General features: G+C 49.6%; 1 protein-coding gene across 1 annotated transcript; it reads right to left on the reverse strand.

Moving 5' to 3' along the window:
* Positions 1-155: 155 nt before the first annotated feature.
* On the reverse strand, positions 156-11,653 carry LOC147413168 (coiled-coil domain-containing protein 40-like). Its single transcript, XM_086480588.1, has 17 exons — positions 11,508-11,653; positions 11,140-11,330; positions 10,534-10,617; positions 10,226-10,445; positions 9,237-9,391; positions 8,290-8,412; positions 7,772-7,893; positions 6,806-7,049; positions 6,516-6,698; positions 5,030-5,275; positions 4,044-4,257; positions 3,324-3,493; positions 3,108-3,199; positions 2,385-2,505; positions 1,533-1,721; positions 1,163-1,321; positions 156-402 (listed from the first exon to the last, which is right to left on the reverse strand). Exons 1-17 carry the CDS (start codon positions 11,608-11,610, stop codon positions 157-159), a joined length of 2,862 nt encoding a protein of 953 aa, XP_086336714.1. The 5' UTR covers positions 11,611-11,653; the 3' UTR covers position 156.
* Positions 11,654-20,071: the final 8,418 nt, after the last annotated feature.

A 20,071-nucleotide genomic window follows, 5' to 3' on the forward strand; every position in this document is an offset into this window, starting at 1 on the left:
TGTGCAGCCAAGGAAACAAAAATCAGTTGCACTGCTACAGCTTTGGTGACCACTACCTGCTACACAGACTTAGTTTTTAGATATTTGTTTATTTACAAAGCCTGCAGGCTCCAGCAGAACAAGAGCTGAGGGTTACATGGACGGGGTTAGTGGCAGTCAGGCTTCCTGCGAGCCCAGCCTGGAGCCCAAGCACTGTCTGAGCCACTGGAGAGTCTGGTAGTGCTGGGGATGGTCCTGCTGGATCTGCTGGACGATGGCATCGATGGTCTGGAGCCGGTGGCGCAGTTTCTGGTGCTCATTTCTCCAGGCTTGCTCCGTGCGGCACAGGGGAGTGTACGTCCCTTCCTTCAGCGCCTGCAGGTGCTTCCGGCGAGTCTGGTAGGACACGATCTCCAAAAGGTTCTGAGGAAAGCAACAACAGAAATTGCTTTGACAGCAGGCCGCAGAGAGAAAAGCACTAAGAAAGGCAGGTGACTTTTGTCACCGGTACTGGAACCATCACATTCTGAAAGGGAAGGGCTTCTGAAGAGGGACAGGGCTATGAAGTCCCCCTTGTACCGGCAGAACAGCTGCTAACGGGTACAGCCAGAGAAGTGGTTAGGTTGGAAGAGACCTTTAAGATCATTGAGTCCAACCATGAACCTAACGCTGCCAAGTCCACCATTAAACCGTGTCCCTAAGCACCACATCTACACGTCAGCTAATAGAAAAAAAAAAAAAAAATTAAATGTTCATCACAGAATTCCATAAACCAGAGAAATACCTGCATGCACAGGGCAACCCTCGCCAGGACAGAGTTTGACCAACTTACAACCTTTGCAGGAGGCCATTCAAGACCTTCAGCTGGCTCTCAAATCTGTGACATAAGAGCAGCCAGAAAGCGCTCACAGAGGAGAGCTGTGACGGGGTATTTTCAAGACACAAACCATGTCCTTCAGGCTGATGTCTCCAGGTGAATGCTGCCTCGCTAAGAGTACAACTGCAGCCCCAATTCAGGACCCCCATGAGCCCTCAAGGTGTGCTCAGTTAACTTAAAGTGCCGCTAAAATGCCAAGCACACTCAGTTCAGGATGGTGGCGAGACAGGGAGATGGGGAGCCGGCACCAGGAGAAAGCAGCCGGTCCCGTCGGGCTCGCGAGCTCCAGGGAGCGGAGCCGCTCACCCGTCGCTTCCTGTTCCGACGAGCTTCTGCGTCTGCATCGAGGCCGTCGCACTCAGCCCCCAGCCTGCGCAGTTCTCGCTGCTTTTCCAAGAAGGCGGCACCGAGGGACGCCTGGGCGCTCTCCAGCTCCAGGAGGGTTGCGTTGCAGTCCTGAACGTTCTGGCAAACGGAAGAGAAGGAAAGGGCAGAGTGTGGTTCTTCGTCCAGCTGCACTCCCAGCCATCTCCCCAGAACTCTCCTGTGGGGTTTTTTAAGGAGCCTCCAAAGCCTGTCCCGTCTGTGTCCCGACACCCCGCGTGTCTGCGCTCAGCCCACCCTGGTGCTCCTTACAGCCCCGGTGAACTCCTGCAGCCCTGCTCTGCTCGCTCACCTTCTGGGCTTTGCTGATCTTCTTTCTCAGCTCCTGTTTCTTGCAGTGGAAGACGCTGTTGGGGACAAGCTTCTTGTCTCTTTTGTTCTGACCCTCTCCACAAAGCGCTATCACCTCTCTGCGAGAAACAGATGCCTCCATATCACGAATCATCTTCTCCTGCTGCTTCATCAGCTGGCCGTAGCGGACCTGCCGTGTGTCAAGATATGAAATAGGCTGAAAGTAACCAATGTTCACAAACGGCACCGAACCGATTCTGTGCGGCACATCCCCTCCACATAAACCAGACATACGTGACACGTGAGCGTTGGCAAGCCAAATTTGCTCTAAACCCAAACCCGGCTTGCCCTGTGTGGATCTGGAAAGCAAAGGGCTGGATTATCAACTCGTCTAAAGTAATCTTCAAAAGGTTTCACTGGAACTCCTTAGCAATAGGAAAAGCAGAAGAGTAAAGTAACCTGGGAACAAAAGGGAAGAGTTGCTTTGCCAGAAGACAGAAGGCTTCCCTAACCAGTGATTAAGATGATGCAATATTTAGTCATCAACATTCCTTTGCTTATAAATTGGGGTCACGGCATAAGGTGGCAAACATATTATGTTTTAAATAGATTTCTCAGGTGTCTCTAGACTCTGCTGCAGCCCATTACACGGCAGGCGCAAGGAAGGCACGAAGAGCACGCACGCTGGATGTATTTCATTCGGCCCAGCTGGAGGGTGTACGATTTCCAACATTGCTGTGGCCTGGCAATGCTGCTTCCCCAGCCCGTTTCTCATCTCCTGCCTTCAGCAACGCCGAAGCTGAATCCATCGTGTGCAGCTTCCCCTCCCCAGTGCTCCTCCCCCGGGGCTCACCTGCATCCTGTGAATCTCTGTTCTCATGGCGTGGAGCTCGCCGTGCCCTGACTCAGACTCCACCGCCGCACGCATCTCTCTCGTCAGCTGGATCTTCTTCTCCCACAGCAGGATTTGATGCCTTCAGTGACAGAAAGGGAAAGCGGCACCTTTGTCAGTGCCCGAGAGGACGCTCGCTCCCTGTGCACGCGTGGCAGCACGCTCCCGAGCTCAGTCCTGAACATGGAGCTGAAGGTGCAGCAGAACCTGAGGGTTTGCACGTGGGACACGTAAAAGGGCAGCCAGGAGCAGCGTGGAACCAGACAGGGAGCTCCGCCATCCACAACGTGGCACGGTGGTGGCACGGTGACTAACAACAAGCGTGCCCAGGCTGCCGGGGGCTGGTGGACCCCAGTGAGCTGCCCAGCGCAGCACGCTCGCTCCGAGTGACTGGCGGAGGAGAGCGCAGGCAGAGTCACCCCGTACAGATCTCAGCAACGTCCAGCACGAGCCTGCTGGAACTGTTAAAGCCGACATCCTCACGGCTCTCGCTGCTTGCAGAGACAGCTAAAGCACCTTTCAGCTTCTGCGCCCAAAAATCCATGAAACTCCTTTCATCTTCTCCGAGAAGGACAGAAGCACATTTGCTGTTGCTGGTTCAGTTCGATGAGCAGAGAGGAAAGGTGACATGGACACCTACATTCAAAGAGGGTGGCACAAAGCAAGAACCTCTCTGGTACCTACTCTGCTTCCACCAGGCTGTTTAGGAGTCTTTCCTTCTCCTCAGTCAGCTGACTGTGCTTCTCCTGCATCTCAACCGACTCTTTTTCTGCTGCCTAGGTTTGGGAAGCATAACATTGTCAGACAACACAACGTGGTCAGACTAAGAAAGATTTACACGGTCACTGTCTGCCTCCGATCTGCACGGGAGGCTGAGACCTGGAAATGAGATGTCTGTACCTTGAGAGAGCGCACAAACTCGTTCTCGGTGATCGTGTTGCCATATTGCAGCTCCTCGAAGCTGCTGCTGTTCTTGTGGATCAACACATTCAGCTTTATCAAGTCATTGGACATGTTCCTCATGTGACGTTCGATGTCTTTCTGCTCTTTTGTTTCCTGCTGAATTTCATCTACAGGTGAACAGAAAAAAAAAAAAAAAAAAGTCTTAAAATTCCCACAAGCAGCAGGTGGAACACAGGCAAGGCATGACAGACTGCCATCAGACCAGACAACGCTGCCTGCAGAGCCACCTGCGTCCCACGTACCCAGCCAAACCGTTTTTCCACAAGCCCAAAACCCAAATACGGTTTTGAAGGAGACTGCTGTGGAAAAGAGCTGGTTTGAGCCAAAGGAAGCACCATCGTGGTGGGGACATTTACCCACCAACTACTTGCAAACGTTATTTAAGAAGTGTAGCACGTGACACGGCCACTTCGGTTCGGTTGTGCCCGTTAAGGCAGCGGGATCAGTCGGGACAGGGAATAACGCCAGGCAGAGCAGCAGAGGTGCCTGGCTCGTAGCCCCAGAGCAGCGCTGGGGCCGCCTGCGTTACTGCTCACACGGACGTAGGAGCACGGCGCATTCTCTGGTGAAGGTCTGGCTCACCCGTCCGTAAGCCCTCGCTCCCTTTTTCCTCCATTCACAGCTGAACGTTTTAAAAAGAGTTGGGGAATGACCTACTTTCCCTGCGCACTTTCTTCTGCTGCATTACTGTGATCCGTTTCTTTAACGTATCCAGGGAGGCTACTTGTTCCTCCCGTTGGTGTGTTAACTTGACCAGCTCTTGCTGCTGATTGAGCCAGTGCTTTTGTAGCGTCATCACCTCAGAGTGATATTCTTCTATCTGTTTGGACAGCTTGTTGATCTCCATTTCCAGTGGCCCCAGTTCTTGACCCTGGATGAGGGCAAGGTTGGGGATTGATCAGGCAGAAGCTGCTGAAGCACTTTTTGCAGAAGGCCGGTCCAGCTGCTGAGATGCCTACCGAATACTTCTGCTATACTGCTACTTCCTTTGTGCCTCTATTTCCCAGGAGCTGGATGGGACCAATCATTCCTGACCTCACGGGAACAAATGCAAGGGAAGCCCGAACAGCTCTCAGGCTCTGGGGTGAGAGGGGCCTCCTAAGCTCCTACAACAGGCACATCTGGGTGTCCAAGAGTCTGCCACAGCACTCATTCTTGCATTGGGCTCTATAAAGGTCTTGCAGCTCACGGTGCCAGGGGCAGACCTGGGTATCTATCAGCTGAATGGGGCCAAGCACCAAGTGATCTACATCACCCCGCCTGCTCCATTCGCCCCTTGTCAGGATTTGCAGGTTTTCTGATGAGACCCTAGTTACTCCCAGGGTATTGATGTCATTCAACGTTTTCATCAGGTGCAGACAACTCCCTGCAGAAATCTGTGCTGGGCACACCCTCATTTCACAATTCCCTCATGCCAGCTCCTCCCCCCCCCCCCCCCCCCCCCCCCCCCCCCCCCCCCCCGTGCACTAAGAGCTGTTTGACAGATGTAAACATTTACATTAACTAGTGCAGCTTTTAAACCTCTATACTGATGCCTGAAAGTTTTAACTACTCAGCACTTACACAGTTACATTTATCAGGGGCACCTGTGGTCACCACAAAGAATAAAATCAAGCCTGGGACTGAAATGGGAATGTACATACCCCCTGCCGCGCAAGAATCTTCTCCAACCTCTTGTTGTACTGGCTGAGCACCGCTTGCCTGTTCTCGGTCAGGAGACTGCACCTTGCAATCTCGCTTTCCCTGCAGCTGATCTGGTCACGGGTATTTTTTACTTCCTTGTCCAGCTGACAAAGTGTGTTTTGGAGAACTGTCAGCCTGCAGCTGCTATGAGTTCCATTCAGAATAACCTGGGCCACATCATTCTCAACCTTGGAAAAATGCAGCTCCTAGGAACGCCAACAGACAGAAAACAAATTACTGTCACCAGCAGCAGCCCATTGATTTGGAACGCCCGCTTCCCGAGGCACAGGAGTCAGGGGATTTAGATTCTCCTCCCAGGTCTGTGCCACAAGCTGCGAGCCAGCCACTTACCCGCTCTGTACCTTTGTTTCTCCATCTCCTGACGGAGATACCAACATTTACCTCTGCCATAAGGCTGCTGAAGAGCATGAAGGAGCCCAAACATCCCAAAGCCTTTAAGAGGCCGCGCTCATCACCTCTGCAGTTACCTGCCCTGCCTGGGTGTCTCCACCTGCCCGGCTCACCGGAGCAGGACATTCTCCACCACACCCGACAAACACGTCCCTCACCGAACCACCACCGCAGCAGCCAGAAAGGCGGGTGCCTGTTGAGCGCAGCGCGAATGCAGCCGGGTGACTTCTGCTGCCCCTGCGCCGCCAGCGGCCACGACTCTCTGGCTACATCCAGCCGTGCACCGCAGGTGCTGATGGGAGACAACGCGAGTGTCCGCTTGTTGGTGTGCCTGTGGGAAGGGGGCGGGGGGCCCCTCTCTCACAACGGAAGCCAGCCCTGGAACTCTTCCTCTTGCTCAAGATAATGCCCCCGATTTAAAAATCCCAGGGCCAGGCTGAAGTAACCCACAGAAATACAGAGGTGTGGGTGCCTTGTTAGTGCCAGCCCACACAACTCAACACCACAAACACTACGCTGGATCTTCTAGTTTTTCTATCTGTTCCAGTTACACACTCCCAAAGAGAGCAACTGATCGTGCCACAAAGAACTGTGGGTCTGGTTCGATTGCTCCTTGGGCTGTAATCCTCACTCAGGAACGAGAGCAGGCCTGTATCGCATTCCATGATGCCGGACAGAAATACAGGTTAGTTCAATGTGGAGTACAGCAGTAATACATATCCACTGTCTTCCTCCAATACATAAGAACTGGTACTACTTTATGGTAAAAACTCCCAGAATTCATCGTTCTGTCCCGTTTTTTAAGTAAAGAAAGAACAGTACATTATGTGTCAAGGCCTTTTTGGCCAAACCCTCTCGCGTACACCAGAATCCCGCAATAAGAGCACTGGAAGAACCAAACTGAAGTCACAAACTCAGCAGACCTTCAACTGCAGATCTGAAAAGCAGAACGAAGGCGCGGACAAAACACACTTGAGAAACACCGCTCAGGGCGGTTTCCTTCCCCTGCCCTCCCAAACGGAAGAGATAACACACCAGGTCTGTTTTTCTCCTACGGAGCTTTGCAGCCAGCTGCGAGAAGTGCTTTGTGGCTTTGCTGGACACCATCTGGTCCTGAAGCTTTGCCATGATTTCGTTCTCCATCTGCACTTTGGCATCAGTTCCTTTCTCTATGTCCTTACTGATGGACAGCAACTGATTCAGACAAGCAGCTTGATCCTAAACGCAGGAAAGACAGGAGACAGGGTCACTACAACTGTTTGGGGAAGGGGATTAAACATCTGTGTCTGATTTGAAAGGTTCTTCTTCCAAGTAACTCTCCTCACCATCCTGGTCCTGTTGAGGGCCTGCTCTGTCTCGTGGAGAACGCGAGCGTAGGTGCCAGATTCCACCTTCAAGGCCTCCTGCCTGGAAAGGCACTGGGCAATCAGCTTCTTTGTCATCTTGGCATCGTTCTGTGAACGGCTCAGGATGGCGACAAGCAACTCATTCTTCTCCTCCTCCTTCCTGATTGACTTCCTACAGCCATGGATGTCCGTTTCTAGGGACTTGAGGTCATGTCTGTACTTGCTGGAGAGGCAAAGAGGATGGAAAATCACCACAGGGGAAGACTCACGCGCTGAACAGTCATCTACAAATTCCTCTTTTCAAACACGCTACTGCAGCGACAACAGACCAAGGAGGAAGATCTTTACAAAGGCCACCCTGCTGTGACAGTGCAGAGTCATCAGAAGATGGATGGAGACAGAAGACTGAAAAGCAAACGTACGTAGGAAAATTAATTCCCGCTTTCAGTCCTGTCCCCACCCCCCACTCTTACCAGGATGCCACCATCAAAGCACATTGCAGGCAATCAGCCAGGCTGACTCCAGAGCAAATAAGCGCTTCCTTTGGCAACAACAGGACGGTTTTCCTGATGATTTCTGAAGGCATCACAAAACCCTAACTGAGAGCGACAGGTAAAATCCCTCTTGAAGTCTAGCTCTTTGGATTGAGAGATGTTGCAAAGGTGAAGGAACTCTTCTAAAGGACTAAAATATGAACAGAAAAACTCTAAACAGCTTTAAAAACCCCACACATTTGGGGGGAGAGTTGTGTTTTGGATACAGAATAGTGACGAAGAACTGTGCTTCCTATCCTTTAACCTTACTACGTGCTTCAGAGCAGCAAACTTGTTCTGCTTGACATATCCTGCACGCGCAGCAATAAACTGGAGACGCACTGCCCCTTTCAGCAGCCCTCCCGTCCAACCCGTGTGAGGTCTCTCCTGGGACTGTTCTCAGATACCGTACCTCAGCAGCGCTTGGGTGGCGATATAGGCCTCATCTCTCTGCTTCATTCCCGCCAAGCTGCTATTCCAGTGGTTCATCAGTCGCTTTTTCTCCATGTTAATAGCCTGAACCTCCATACAAGCCTGGGGGAGAGAGGATTTGTAGACAGGATAAATCTATACTAGGCTGGGAAACCAAATTCACGTTACAATGCCTGTTTTTGGTGTGTGTTCATAATACGCTGGGCAGGAACAGCTTCAGCTAACGTGCCTCTGGTTTATGGTCACCCCCGACCACAGAGCATAGGTCTGCAAGGAAAAAAATGCAGAGAGGGTGGGGGAGGAAGTGATTTATAGGCAATTCTTGAGGACAAAGGGAAAGACAAAACAAACCAAAACAAAAAAGTCTTCATTCCTCCAAACAGGAACTGATCATACAACTCTGTCCTACACTGTAGCTACCACGTGAGCATGAGCCAACGGGGTCGGTCCTTCCAGAGGGAAATATTAACCAGAAGCAAAAAAAAAGCATTCTCCTACCTCATTTGCTGCTTGCCGAGTTACTTTTGTGTCCTCTGCCTGAGCCACAAACTGAGCTTCGAACAGAGCAATCTGTTCCTGCAGCTCGTAGGCTTTCCGGGTCAAGCGGTCTACCAGAAGATCCTAGAGAGGCAGAGCCAAACAGCTCAGGATGAGTAACATAATCTCAGGCTTAACCAACTAAATTCTACAGCAATAACTTGGGCTGAAAATGAATTCAGTTAGCTTTGATTCCTACTGAAACTCTTCCATTCCTATCCAAACGACTCCTGAATGCAGCAGTGACAATTTTCAAGAGAACAAAACCTTCTTTGCTGGTTTTTATCGTTCCACCCACAGTAGGAAATTGGTCCTTCAGATCTGAAGCAGCATTCATCCCTGCCAGCATGGGTTACATTGCGCCACCTCTCCAGCAGCTGGGAATCTTGATAATTTATGGTTTAAAATCCTTGGTTAAAAACCATCTAAACCCATTCCATCTCAACCGTTTGCCCGCAATTCTGCATCAACAGTAATTAGTTGGTGTCCTGCTGCAAGCAGGAGGCAGCAGAGGGAGCTCCAGCACACCGACCGCTCAGTTCACCTTCCAAGTTCGCTCTTCCTTGGGACTCAGAGCAATTCTCCAGACTTCAACATATGATACTTCTTTGCTAAATATCTTTCTGCCCCCACACCCCCATTGCCTGCGTGAAGAGTGATCACTACTGATTACTACTTCCTATTATAAGGCTCATAAAAAAATTCTGTTCAGTACATGCCACTATCTTGGTGGGGGGGATTCTTCTTATTTTCAATTATTTGGGGAAAATATCCCCAAGCACCTTCCATGGTGTCTGTATATTCACTACAGCCTTCCTTCTGCCAAGGCAGCACGTCCTCCGAGACTCGCCGCTAGCTGTCACCTGAATTCATTTATTTATTTGAAAGAAGAGAGTTTTACTTGATACCTGTTTTTTCTTTTCCACGTCAGCTTGGGCCTTCTCCAGCTCAGCCCTCTTTGTCGACCGTTTCGTTAGTAAAATATTATGGTGCATATGGTCCGTGTTCTGCATGTAGAAGAGGTGCAAGGCCAAGTTTTCAACCTGGGTCTGCATTGCAGAGACTGGGGAGGCAGGGGGAAAAATATTTACAGAAAAGTATGTTTGTAAGACACACTTTAAACAGACGTAAAAGGGAAAGAAACACAGAAACACCCAAAGCCAAATTCGCACACTGACCAGCCAAATCAGCCCCCCTGAAATGTGAATTTGCATCGGCTTTGGAGTACAGCTCCACAAGCACAGCTAATATCTTGGTAAGCAATTCATTGCTTCCCAGCACTCAGAAGCCCAGGAGATCAAAGAAGGGGCGGCCTCAGGAGGCTGTGACTCCACTCCTCTGCCCCAAAACAGAACTGTCTCTTTCTCAGTCTGTTGAACGCTTCTCTATTTTTTTCAGCAACCTGCCAAACCTTTCCAGGCAGTTTATCCTACGCTGAGCTACCCTCGCCATCACAGTTGTTTTCCTGTCCCCTACCCACAGGCCTGCAGCACAACCAGCATGAGTCAAGTCCATTTCTTTGGCTGGGACGGGTTCCCACACGGATGGCACTCTCAGGCTGCCGGGTGCCCCTCACGACCCACAACCTTTGCGATCTCGTCACACCCTTACAGAGACACAGGCAAACGTAACAGAGCGACAGGATCTTCCTCCTTCTAAGTCACAGAGCAGCCCATCTGCCCGGAACAGTTTTAGTCCTAAAGACCTTCTTAGAAGTACAAGGTAGCCACACGGTCTTAGAAACAACCAGGAATACCTGTGAAAGGTTTCAGCGAGTGCCTGATTCCTGATCAATGTTACTGTATTTTTCAATCCAATGCTTGACTTGGATTCAAATAAATCCCTTTCTCCACACAGTACTAGAGCCAGGAAACCTGGCAAGGGCTGCCTCGGTCACCTTTCTGGCGTTCATCGTGTGTGTTCTGACACATTTGCTTGTAAGTAAGCCTGAGGCCCTCCAGCTCCTCCTCCAGCTGCTGACGTGCTGCGGCCACCTGAGAACGGCGGTCGTGGCTCTTCTCCAGTTCCAGCTGCAGGCGGGCCAGCTGCTGCTGCGCTCCGTAAAGAACCAGCCCAAGCTCTTCCCTCTCTGCTTGCCCCTTCTTCGCTGCTGCCCTCTGCAAACACAAGAGGAAACCAGTTACCTGGCTTCAGCTCGGGCAGGGGTGGGCTGCTGCGGGAAGGCAAAGTAAGAATGCCACGTACCAGTTCCTGAAGCTCTAGGCTCACTTTTTCCATCTGCTTAGTGAGGTGACTCTTCAGGGCAGCCTGGAATCTTCTCATCAGAGGCTGTCAAGAAGTATGACATTGATACAAGTCAACGTACTTGTGTAAAGAAATTATGAAGAAACCTTACTGCTACCCCCGCTGTTAAATAACACAGCGTATTTTCTGCCACAGACCCTTGCATTCTTCCTTTAGCTACGCTCACTGTAACGAGTGAGAGGAGTTACACAGTGGGTATTTGTTGACAGCAGAAAGCCACTACTGAGGATATCTGAAAGTCAGAAACACATCAGAAGAGCTGCCTCTGAGAGCCCATCCGCTCGCTCTTGCTGACAGTACTTCTCTTTCAGGAGCACTGAGGAGTATCAGATTTACCCACTACACGGCTCCCTCCTGAGCCTCCCGTTTGGGGTTAACCCTGAGGGAGCAGACACGCTCAGGAGTCAGTACTTCTGCAAAAGCCTGTTTTAAACACGTGGTTTCAGCCTATGGCTGAGCCGCTGCTGACAATCTACCTTGTGTATTTCATACAAATAAAAACAGCAGGTCTGCGAAGAAGAACGACAAGATTGGAGGACTTCTCACATGTTCTAGATCCAAGACAACCAGCTCTGTTTCTTCTACGGTTTCTTCACTTCTTCCACTCGTTTCGTGCCCCTCAGCTCCACGCTGCTGGCATGCCTGTTCCCGCCTTTGGTCACCATGCTCACTGGTGAGCTGATCCAACTGCTCAAAGGCAGTCTCTGAGCAGAGAGAAATGGGTTCTCCAATGTCACCTGGACCCCACCCCCCAAGAAAAAAAAAAAAAAGAAAAAGAAGACAAAGAAAATGCTTAGATTTCAAAGCGTTGTGCCTCCAGTTGGACTAACAATGATGAGAAAGGGAGAAAACTAGAAACTGTGCTTGACGGGTGGTATGGAGTGTTGTACTGCTAGCAAGGGACTGAAGGATACCTGACTCTGTGCAGCTGTTCCGCTCCGCTGACCACGCAGACACCTGCTGAGGAGCTCCTGAAGGAAGGGGAGGGTTTTCTCTCTCGGTTACTGGCTGCTCCATGTCACCCAACGCAGGAGGACAACTGTCTAATTCGACTTTGTCCAAGAAAGTCTCAGGGGATTTTTTCTGAAACGTAAAATCCACCACCTGAAACAGCTTTTCAGTCTGCCCTGACAATCTGCTTGTTTCTGTCATCACGAGACAAGAACGATGCAGACACAGAATCGGCCAGAGGGCCTTGTTCTAAACTCAGCCCACAGATACACTGGCAAAGCTGTGCCTCTGCCGATTCAAAAACCACCTTTACCCACATGCAGCACAACAGAGGAACCTCTCCAGCTCTGTCACAGCTTTTGTAGACTTTGTGCCTGACCAGTTAGCTTCTCTCTGTTCAGTTCTGGTCGGGTTTGTGTTGGCAGCAACAAAACTGCCCCAGGAGAATTTGAAATTACAAATACCGGCCATGCCTTCTGTGAATAAGATTGTGTGTGTTATTAGTGTCTCACCTCTGCAGAACTAACAAACAGCTCTGTAGCTCCTCTTTCTGCTGGGGGAAATGTCTCTTTTTGGTCCTGCAGAGGAATGGACCCTTCTTCTTCATTGTCGCTCCCATTCTCCGCCTCTACTGCCTAGCACACACACAGGCAAAAAGCAGAATAGCAGCGTTACAGCAGGTTGTGCATTTGGTTTAATGCTCATGCTACGGTGCTGTAACAACTGCTTTTTGTCATGGGAGTTTAATTTTGAAGTTTAATCTCGTTCACAAAAACAGTCACCCAGGCAGCATGAAGACGGTAAAGATCCTGACAAAAATTCTACACACCACTTTTAACTTCAGATGTGTCTCTGGCTCACGTCTATTTTTTTAAAAAATGCCCTTAGGGATTTTAGTCCTCCAGCTGGTGCTACACGTAGCCAAACTATTATCTTCTTTTTAAAGAGACACTGTTTTATCCTGTACCATCATTTGCCAAATTCAAATATCGTGCAGTACCAACAGACAAAAAAAACTTAGCACCACCAACCTCGAACACAGCCCCCGTACGTGTGTCTGTGAGATGGGGACAACCTCCCGTTTAACATGCCTACAGCCATCTGGGAGCTGAGTGAGAAGCACATGCTTCAGGACGCTGCTGACACACAGAACTACAACTACATTTAACTTGGTTTTTTTAATAGGCAGGGCAAGACTTCAACAACCGCTCCCTTGTTTTACTTCTCCCTATTGAAACTGCTTCCACGAAGCCATCACTCTGCAAGGAGAGCGTAGGAACATCATGCTGCCCCACGAACGTTCTGAAGGAAATCACCTCCATAGCAAGAGGCGACGGAACTCGGACGATATCCTGCGCAGCGGAGCCGGATTCCACCCCAGAGCCCTCTGCTGCGCCACCGGCGGCCTCCTCCATATTGCTGGGCTGGGGATGGCCTGTGCCTGCAACCAGAGCGGAGGGAAGAGTGAGAACCAGCCCGGCTCCCCGGGGCCCGCCAGCTGCAGGCCGCCGCGGGGCTGGGCACGGGCACCCGCGGGGCCGGGGAGGCCGGGCGGCCGAGGGCCGGGCGGTTCAAGGCCCGGCCGCGGCCCAGCCCCGCACTCACCCGCCGCCGTCTGCGCCATGTTCCCGTGTTCCCGTTGCCAGGCGACGCAGCAACACCCGGTCACGTGAGCGCTCCGGGCCGCACCACCTCAGCCCGTGGAGGGGGGGGGAACGCGGGCCGCACCACCTCGGCTCGTGGAGATGGGGGGGGCTGTGGGGGGGGCGCTCGGCCCGCACTACCTCAGCCCGCCGGGCCCGGGGGGGGCCCGCGGCGTCCCGGCCGCCCTGGCGGCGCCAGCCCCGGTGCGGGGCAGCAGGTAACGGCGCCGAGGGCTGGAGTCTGGGCGGGGGGAGCTGCGGGGACGAGGCACCCGGGACGCTGCCCAGCACCCCGGGGATGCATCCATTTTCTTTTATCCCGCTCTTTGTCTTCCCTTCCCACCGGAGCCCCGAGGCGCTCGGTGTGCTGCCGGCTGGGGGCTGGCGGAATGCGAAAGAGGTCATTTTAACTTTATTTTCTGCTGTTCTGGGCTGGCTCCCTAAAGCTTGGGGTGTATTTAGGATTGCCCTCCTTTTGGGGAGGGGGTCCTCTCTCAAATTGCCCCAGTATCTACCTCTTCCTTTGCTGTTATCAGCAGAGACATGAGGGTGGATGATCGGTGTAATAAGTAACATATTGTGCTTTGTTCATTAAACCTGTATGGGAAGGTATGGAGGGAAGATTTATGTGCCCGCAAGGCTTGATAGCCCAACCGAAGGACATCCGGCAAAGTAAACAAGACCCGCAGCTGAGGGGGTTGAGTAATCACATTCTTGCATAAGTTCACCCACAGGGCAACGAGGAAGACCTTCAGCCTTCATCCTTACGACCACCAGGAGGCAGAGAAAGACCCCCCAGCAACAGAAGGAACATGCGCAGAGTATCGACCTGATTGCGACATCACGAATGCAGGAAATGAGACTGTATATAATGTGCTTACACGAGGCGGGAAGGCGCGAGCCGTTGGCGGAGCGCAGACTCCCCGGCCACCCAGCACTGCCTTTGCTCTTGTTCGCTTGCTAATATAATAAAATTCGCATTGGATTTTGACACTGTAAATTGTCCGTGTCTCTACCTATCACAATTTGGTGCCGTGACTCGGATCGCGACTAGATTGTGGCCTGCAGCTGCATTGGGGAGGCGCCCCGCCAGCCGGCGGCCCCTGCAGCCCTCAGGTCGCTTCTGTCTCGACCGACGACCCTAAATTGAACACTGAGCAAAGGAGAACCGGTAACCCTGTAATCTTTGTGCACGAAGCTCCGAACGAAGACGCAGGACGCGTGAGTATAGGCCGGGAATCCGTTCGGTTTGGGTTGGGTATCCTGGGGCACGGTGTATGAGACGTCCTGCCAGGGCGAAGTGAGTGCGGACCCTCTAGTAGTGCGTTTCTCGTAGCCCGCGAGGGAGCGAGCCCCAAACGAGGGGAGCGGTTGGGGTGTGTGTGTGAGTGCCTCAGAAGATGGGACAAAGGAAAAGCAAGCCCTTTGAGCCCATGGGAGAGGGGCCCCATGTGAAATTGCCCCAAATACCGCCCGATAGTCCCCTAGGGCTGATGTTGAAACACTGGGATAACTTTCCCTCTAGGCAGGGAAAGGATAAGGTAAAAATGATCCATTATTGCATAGAGGTCTGGGGCGGAAAACAGATTCGAGGAGACCATCTGTATTGGCCTGTTTTTGGATCATTTGAGGATTGGATATGTCAGGCGCTAAACATTTATGTTAACTCAAAGGAACCATTTAATTTGGAAGAAAGTGAATATGCCAGTCTGTGGATGGTGGCCGACACTAGGGTAAATTTATACCCTTTAAAAGAAAAGGGGGGTGGCTACCGAGGGAGGAAGAATAGAGAGGAAGAATTAATAAAGCTTTCAAGGAATATCAAGAAGCAGATGAGTCGCCCACTAAATGGTTAGAGAGACTACGAAAGAGTCTCCAAATGTATTCCAGTCTGAATGTAGACACTCAGGAGGGGCAGGCCCTGCTGAAAATGCAATTTGTAGCAAACGCATGGGAAGATATTAAAAGAAAAATTGAGAAGATAGATGATTGGCAGAACAGAGGTTTGGACGGGCTATTGAGGGAGGCACAGAAGGTGTTTGTCAGAAGGAAAGACGAGAGGTTTAAGAAGCAGGCAAAGGTGATGGTAGCAGTGGCTCGGGAAGGACAACGTGGAGGTGGGATTAGATCGACTCACAAAACGGACCCAGGACCCGGGGTGGAAGGAACAAGGAGAAAGGACGTAGGGTGTTATTATTGTGGGAGGAAGGGTCATATGAGAAGGGAATGCAGAAAGCGGCTGCAGGATGAGAAAATATTCAAGGAGGATTAGGGGTGTCAGGGGCTCTATTTGCTGGGGGCTAGACATAAAACCGAGTCCTTGATAAAAATTAAAGTAAGTCCCCAGCAACAGGAAATCGAGTTCCTTGTGGACTCCGGGGCCGAAAGGTCCACAGTACAAGAATTACCCCAGGGATGTCACTTGTCCCCGGAGACAATGCAAGTAATTGGAGCAAAAGGAGAGCCTTTCAGGGTTCCAGTAATAAAAGACGTTCTTTTTGAAATGGAATCTAAATTTGGGGTGGGATCCCTATTGTTGGTCCCAGAAGCAGATTATAACCTATTGGGACGAGATATGATCATCACACTGGGCATTAATTTGGAAGTTAAATATAATGAGTTGCAAGTAAAATTATGTCCCCTTAGGAGTGAGGATGAAGTAAAAATTAACCCCGAGGTTTGGTACACTCCGGAGACAGTGGGCAAATTAGATATCCCACCCTTCACTGTAACTATCAAGGATCCGGAAATTCCAATAAAAATAAAACAATACCCAATCTCACGAGAAGGCAGGATGGGGTTGAAACCAGAGACTGAAAGATTAATTAAACCAAGGCTACTGGAACCATGCATGTCTCCCTTCAATACACCCATCTTACCCGTAAAGAAAACTGATGGGTCCTATAGATTAGTCCATGACCTATGGGAAATTAACAAAAGAACACTTGCAAGGTTCCCAGTTGTGGCAAATCCGTATATTTTACTCAGCCAGCTGGGACCTGAAAGTAAAGAGACCTTACTAACCCCATAGTGGGAAGGGCCTTATCCTGTTTTACTTACTACAGAAACCTCCATACGAACAGCTGAAAGAGGGTGGACTCACGCCAGCCGAATCAAAGGACCCGTAAAGAATCAACAGTGGCAAGTGACCAGTGTACCCGGGGACCTAAAAATAAAATTTCAAAGGACCTGAATGAACACCTTTAAAATTGAATATAGTGAGAATCCAATTCTGACTGAAGATGGGCATGTAGATGCTGAAATCAAGTGTGGTATATTAACTGTTACCCATTCGTGTGCTTTGTGTGTAAGGTGTGTCGGGAACGGTGGTGGGCCCATTGCCGAAACGGAAGACCCCAAAGAGTGTCTGCCGGATCTGCTGGGAGTGGGAAAGGGAACTCACAGAATTGGCATTAAAATTAAAAGAATCACAGGGAGAGATTATTCTTGAATCAGAGGAATGGTGGGAGATATTTGCTAAAGGAATTCGGCCCGAAAATTATTGTTACCATTCGAATGAACCAATTCCTTTTGTCGCTGAAATAGTAAGAGGGCAGTGCCGGAAGTTCCTGAAAGGGGTGAAGTGCAACGCACCCCAAGTTAAAGATACCAACTGGAGTTCATACATCCTGAGGCAAGTGGCTAAAGTAAGCACGAGTCCTCCTGAAGAATTCCTCTGCTGCCGAGAAGATGGTACCCCTCGTGGCTCGAAGCAACCGAGTCGACGAGCGAGGCAGAGGAGTAAAAGACTGTGGAGGAATGAACCCAACGATTGGGACCGTAAAGCAGTGCTTGAGATCCTGCCTCAAGGATGGTAGCGAAGAGGCGAAGCCCTGGAGTGCAAACGACAAAAATCGGGGACGGGTATCAAATCGGGGTAGGAATAAGCAATTGGTATATTACAAAACCCACCACTTTTCCCAATACGTATTTATAGGGGCAATCTGGGTAGTATTATGCATCCCTGTTTGTGAGCCGTACGCGCATGAACCTTTTAAATGGACCCTGTTTAGATGGGAAGACCAAGCTGTAGTACAGACAAAAATAGTCTCTGGACCTCCCAGTTTTACTCCCACATTGTGCCAACTCGTGCCAATACAACCATGCTTAAACCTAAAAGGGTTTTATTTTTGCCCTAGTTCAAATCCAGGAAGGACCTACTGTAATTCACCAGGACATTATTATTGCACATACTGGGGTTGTGAAACCATAGCATCGGACTGGGCTCCCGGGGGAGGGAATGACAAGTTTATTACAGTAACATGGGGACCAGTGGGATGTGCACCCCCTCAGCGTGATAGTTCTGGTGGTATGCTATTGTCTGGAAATTGCCAGTTTGTATACATGAATATTTCTCAAGACCAGAACCCTACATGGTTTGTGGGAAAAACTTGGGGAATGCATTATTGGGAACCAGGAACTGATAGAGGAGGACTGATACTAATAAAAAAAGAGACCATTCCAAATGATCCGGAACCAATTGGACCAAATCCCGTGCTAACGCATGAACAAACTCTGGGACCCGCGAATGATACTGAAACTAGCAATGATACCCAGTTTACTGGTAATAATACTCACTCTGGTATAAGCAATGATACTTAGTTTACTGGTAATAATACTCACTCTGGTATAACTATCTCAGAAGAAGAAAACTTAGAAGGAAATACCCTATGGAAAGTGATGCAAGCTAGCTACCGAATACTAAATAAGACTAACCCGCAAATAACCAGCTCCTGCTGGCTATGCTATAGCATTAAACCGCCCTTTTACGAGCCTGTAGGAATTACATCCAAGGCTAGGCAGGTAAATGGGACAAACCCTGCATAATGTTTATGGAGAAAAAGGAAAGGATCAGGTCCAAGGTCTCACCTTGGAACAAGTAACGGGAAAAGGACGGTGCGTTGGGACAATTCCACCCACAAAACAACATTTGTGTAATGTAAGTATTTCACTCACAAAGGAAGCTCCTGCGGATTGGTTAATACCAGCGGCAAACACAAAATGGGTGTGCTCAAGCATCGGAGTAACACCTTGCTTGAGCCTCCGAAATGTTAATAAAAGCAAAGATTATTGCATACAAGTAGCAATAATTCCAAAAATTGTATATCACTCAAATGAGTTTGTCTACAATTATCAAACCACCCCCGAGCACCATCTTGCTAGGAGGGAACCGTTTACAGCTCTGACCATAGCCGCCCTCCTTACGATTGGAGGAACCGGAGCGACCACAGGGATAACCTCTCTATTAATCAACAAGCTGAATTTAAGTCACTTAGAGTAGCAGTGGATGAGGATTTGAGCAGAATAGAAAAATCGATAGACGCATTGGAAAAATCACTAAGATCACTATCAGAAGTGGTGCTTCAGAATAGACGCGGCTTGGATTTGTTATTCTTGCAGCAAGGGGGATTGTGTGCAGCTTTAAAGGAAGAGTGCTGTGTGTATGCAGATCATACCGGAATAGTACGGGACACAATGGCAGAGCTAAGAAAGGGGTTGGAACAACGAAGGAGAGAGCGAGAATCCCAACAAAGTTGGTACGAATCATGGTTTAACCATTCTCCTTGGCCTACTACTTTATTGTCAACATTGGCGGGACCATTAATACTGCTCACTTTAATGCTTGCATTTGGACCTTGTATTTTTAATAAAGTTATCGCGACAGCTAAGAACCGTTTAGAAGCTGCTCACCTGATGCTTGTTCGAGCGAAGTACGAATCGGTATCCGATGAGCCCGATTTGGCAGAAACCCTTGTTTTGAGTGCTCAAGAGCTACAACGGTTCAATGAACAAAATAACAGACAAAAGAAAAAGGGGGGATTATAATAGGTAGCATATTGTGTTTTGTTCATTAAACCTGTATGGGAAGGTATGGATGGAAGATTTATGTGCCCGCAAGGCTTGATAGCTCAACCGAAGGACATCCGGCAAAGTAAACAGAACCCGCAGCTGAGGGGGTTGAGTAATCACATTCTTGCATAAGTTCACCCACAGGGCAACGAGGAAGACCTTCAGCCTTCATCCTTACGACCACCAGGAGGCAGAGAAAGACCCCCCAGCAACAGAAGGAACATGCGCAGAGTATCGACCTGATTGCGACATCGCGAATGCAGGAAATGAGACTGTATATAATGTGCTTACACGAGACGGGAAGTTGCGAGCTGTTGGCGGAGCCCAGACTCCCCGGCCGCCCAGCGCTGCCTTTGCTCTTGTTCGCTTGCTAATATAATAAAATTCGCATTGGATTTTGACACTTTAAATTGTCCATGTCTCTACTTATCACAAACAGAATGAGTTAAAAAATTTCAACAAAACAAGGAACAAAGTCTGAAATACAAATTACTGGGATAAACCTATGTTAAGGCAGGTTTATTAAATGCAGTTATTCTGTCACAGAACAGATTGACAGAACAGTCGAGGTTGGAAGGAACTTCTGGAGACCATCTAGTCCAACCTCCCTGCTCAAAGCCTATGACCTCGTCTAGTCTTTCAGTTGGCTTTGGATTTTTTTATTTGACTTCAGTTTCTACACAAAGGTATTCTGACAAGTGTTCAAGCCATCCAATCACAGTTAACCTTAAGCCCAACAACAAAGAAGCAAAAGAAAAGGTAAGTGAAGGTAGTTTTTCTTCAAGGCAATAAATACTATTAAACATCACCAATTAACATGTGTACGCCCTGCAACTGAAGCATCCTGAATTGACAATAATTATAGCAGTAAGTCTAAAGTTTTACAATACTTACTTCACAAAAAGCAATTCCAAACCTAAGACTTTGCAGCTGTTTAGTTTAATATCCACCTACACCTGTTCTTTTACTCATTTTATTGACTCTATCAGCCTGTCAGGGCTCTACATTTTTCAGAATGCAAGATGTATATAGAT

This window comes from Leptosomus discolor, unplaced genomic scaffold (assembly GCF_034619465.1).
Source record: "Leptosomus discolor isolate bLepDis1 unplaced genomic scaffold, bLepDis1.hap2 HAP2_SCAFFOLD_53, whole genome shotgun sequence".
NCBI lineage: Eukaryota > Metazoa > Chordata > Aves > Leptosomiformes > Leptosomidae > Leptosomus > Leptosomus discolor.

What these genes read in the sequence shown, in the direction of transcription:
- LOC147413168 (XM_086480588.1), bottom strand. Translation starts at nt 11,610, where the DNA reads ATGGAGCAGCCAGTAACCGAGAGAGAAAACCCTCCCCTTCCTTCAGGA. An exon ending in TTGTCTTGGATCTAGAACAT is followed by an intron (nt 10,618 to 11,139) that starts GTGAGAAGTCCT and finishes ACTTCTTGACAG; the next exon opens with CCTCTGATGAGAAGATTCCA. An exon ending in ACGTGGAAAAGAAAAAACAG is followed by an intron (nt 8,413 to 9,236) that starts GTATCAAGTAAA and finishes CTGCCTCTCTAG; the next exon opens with GATCTTCTGGTAGACCGCTT.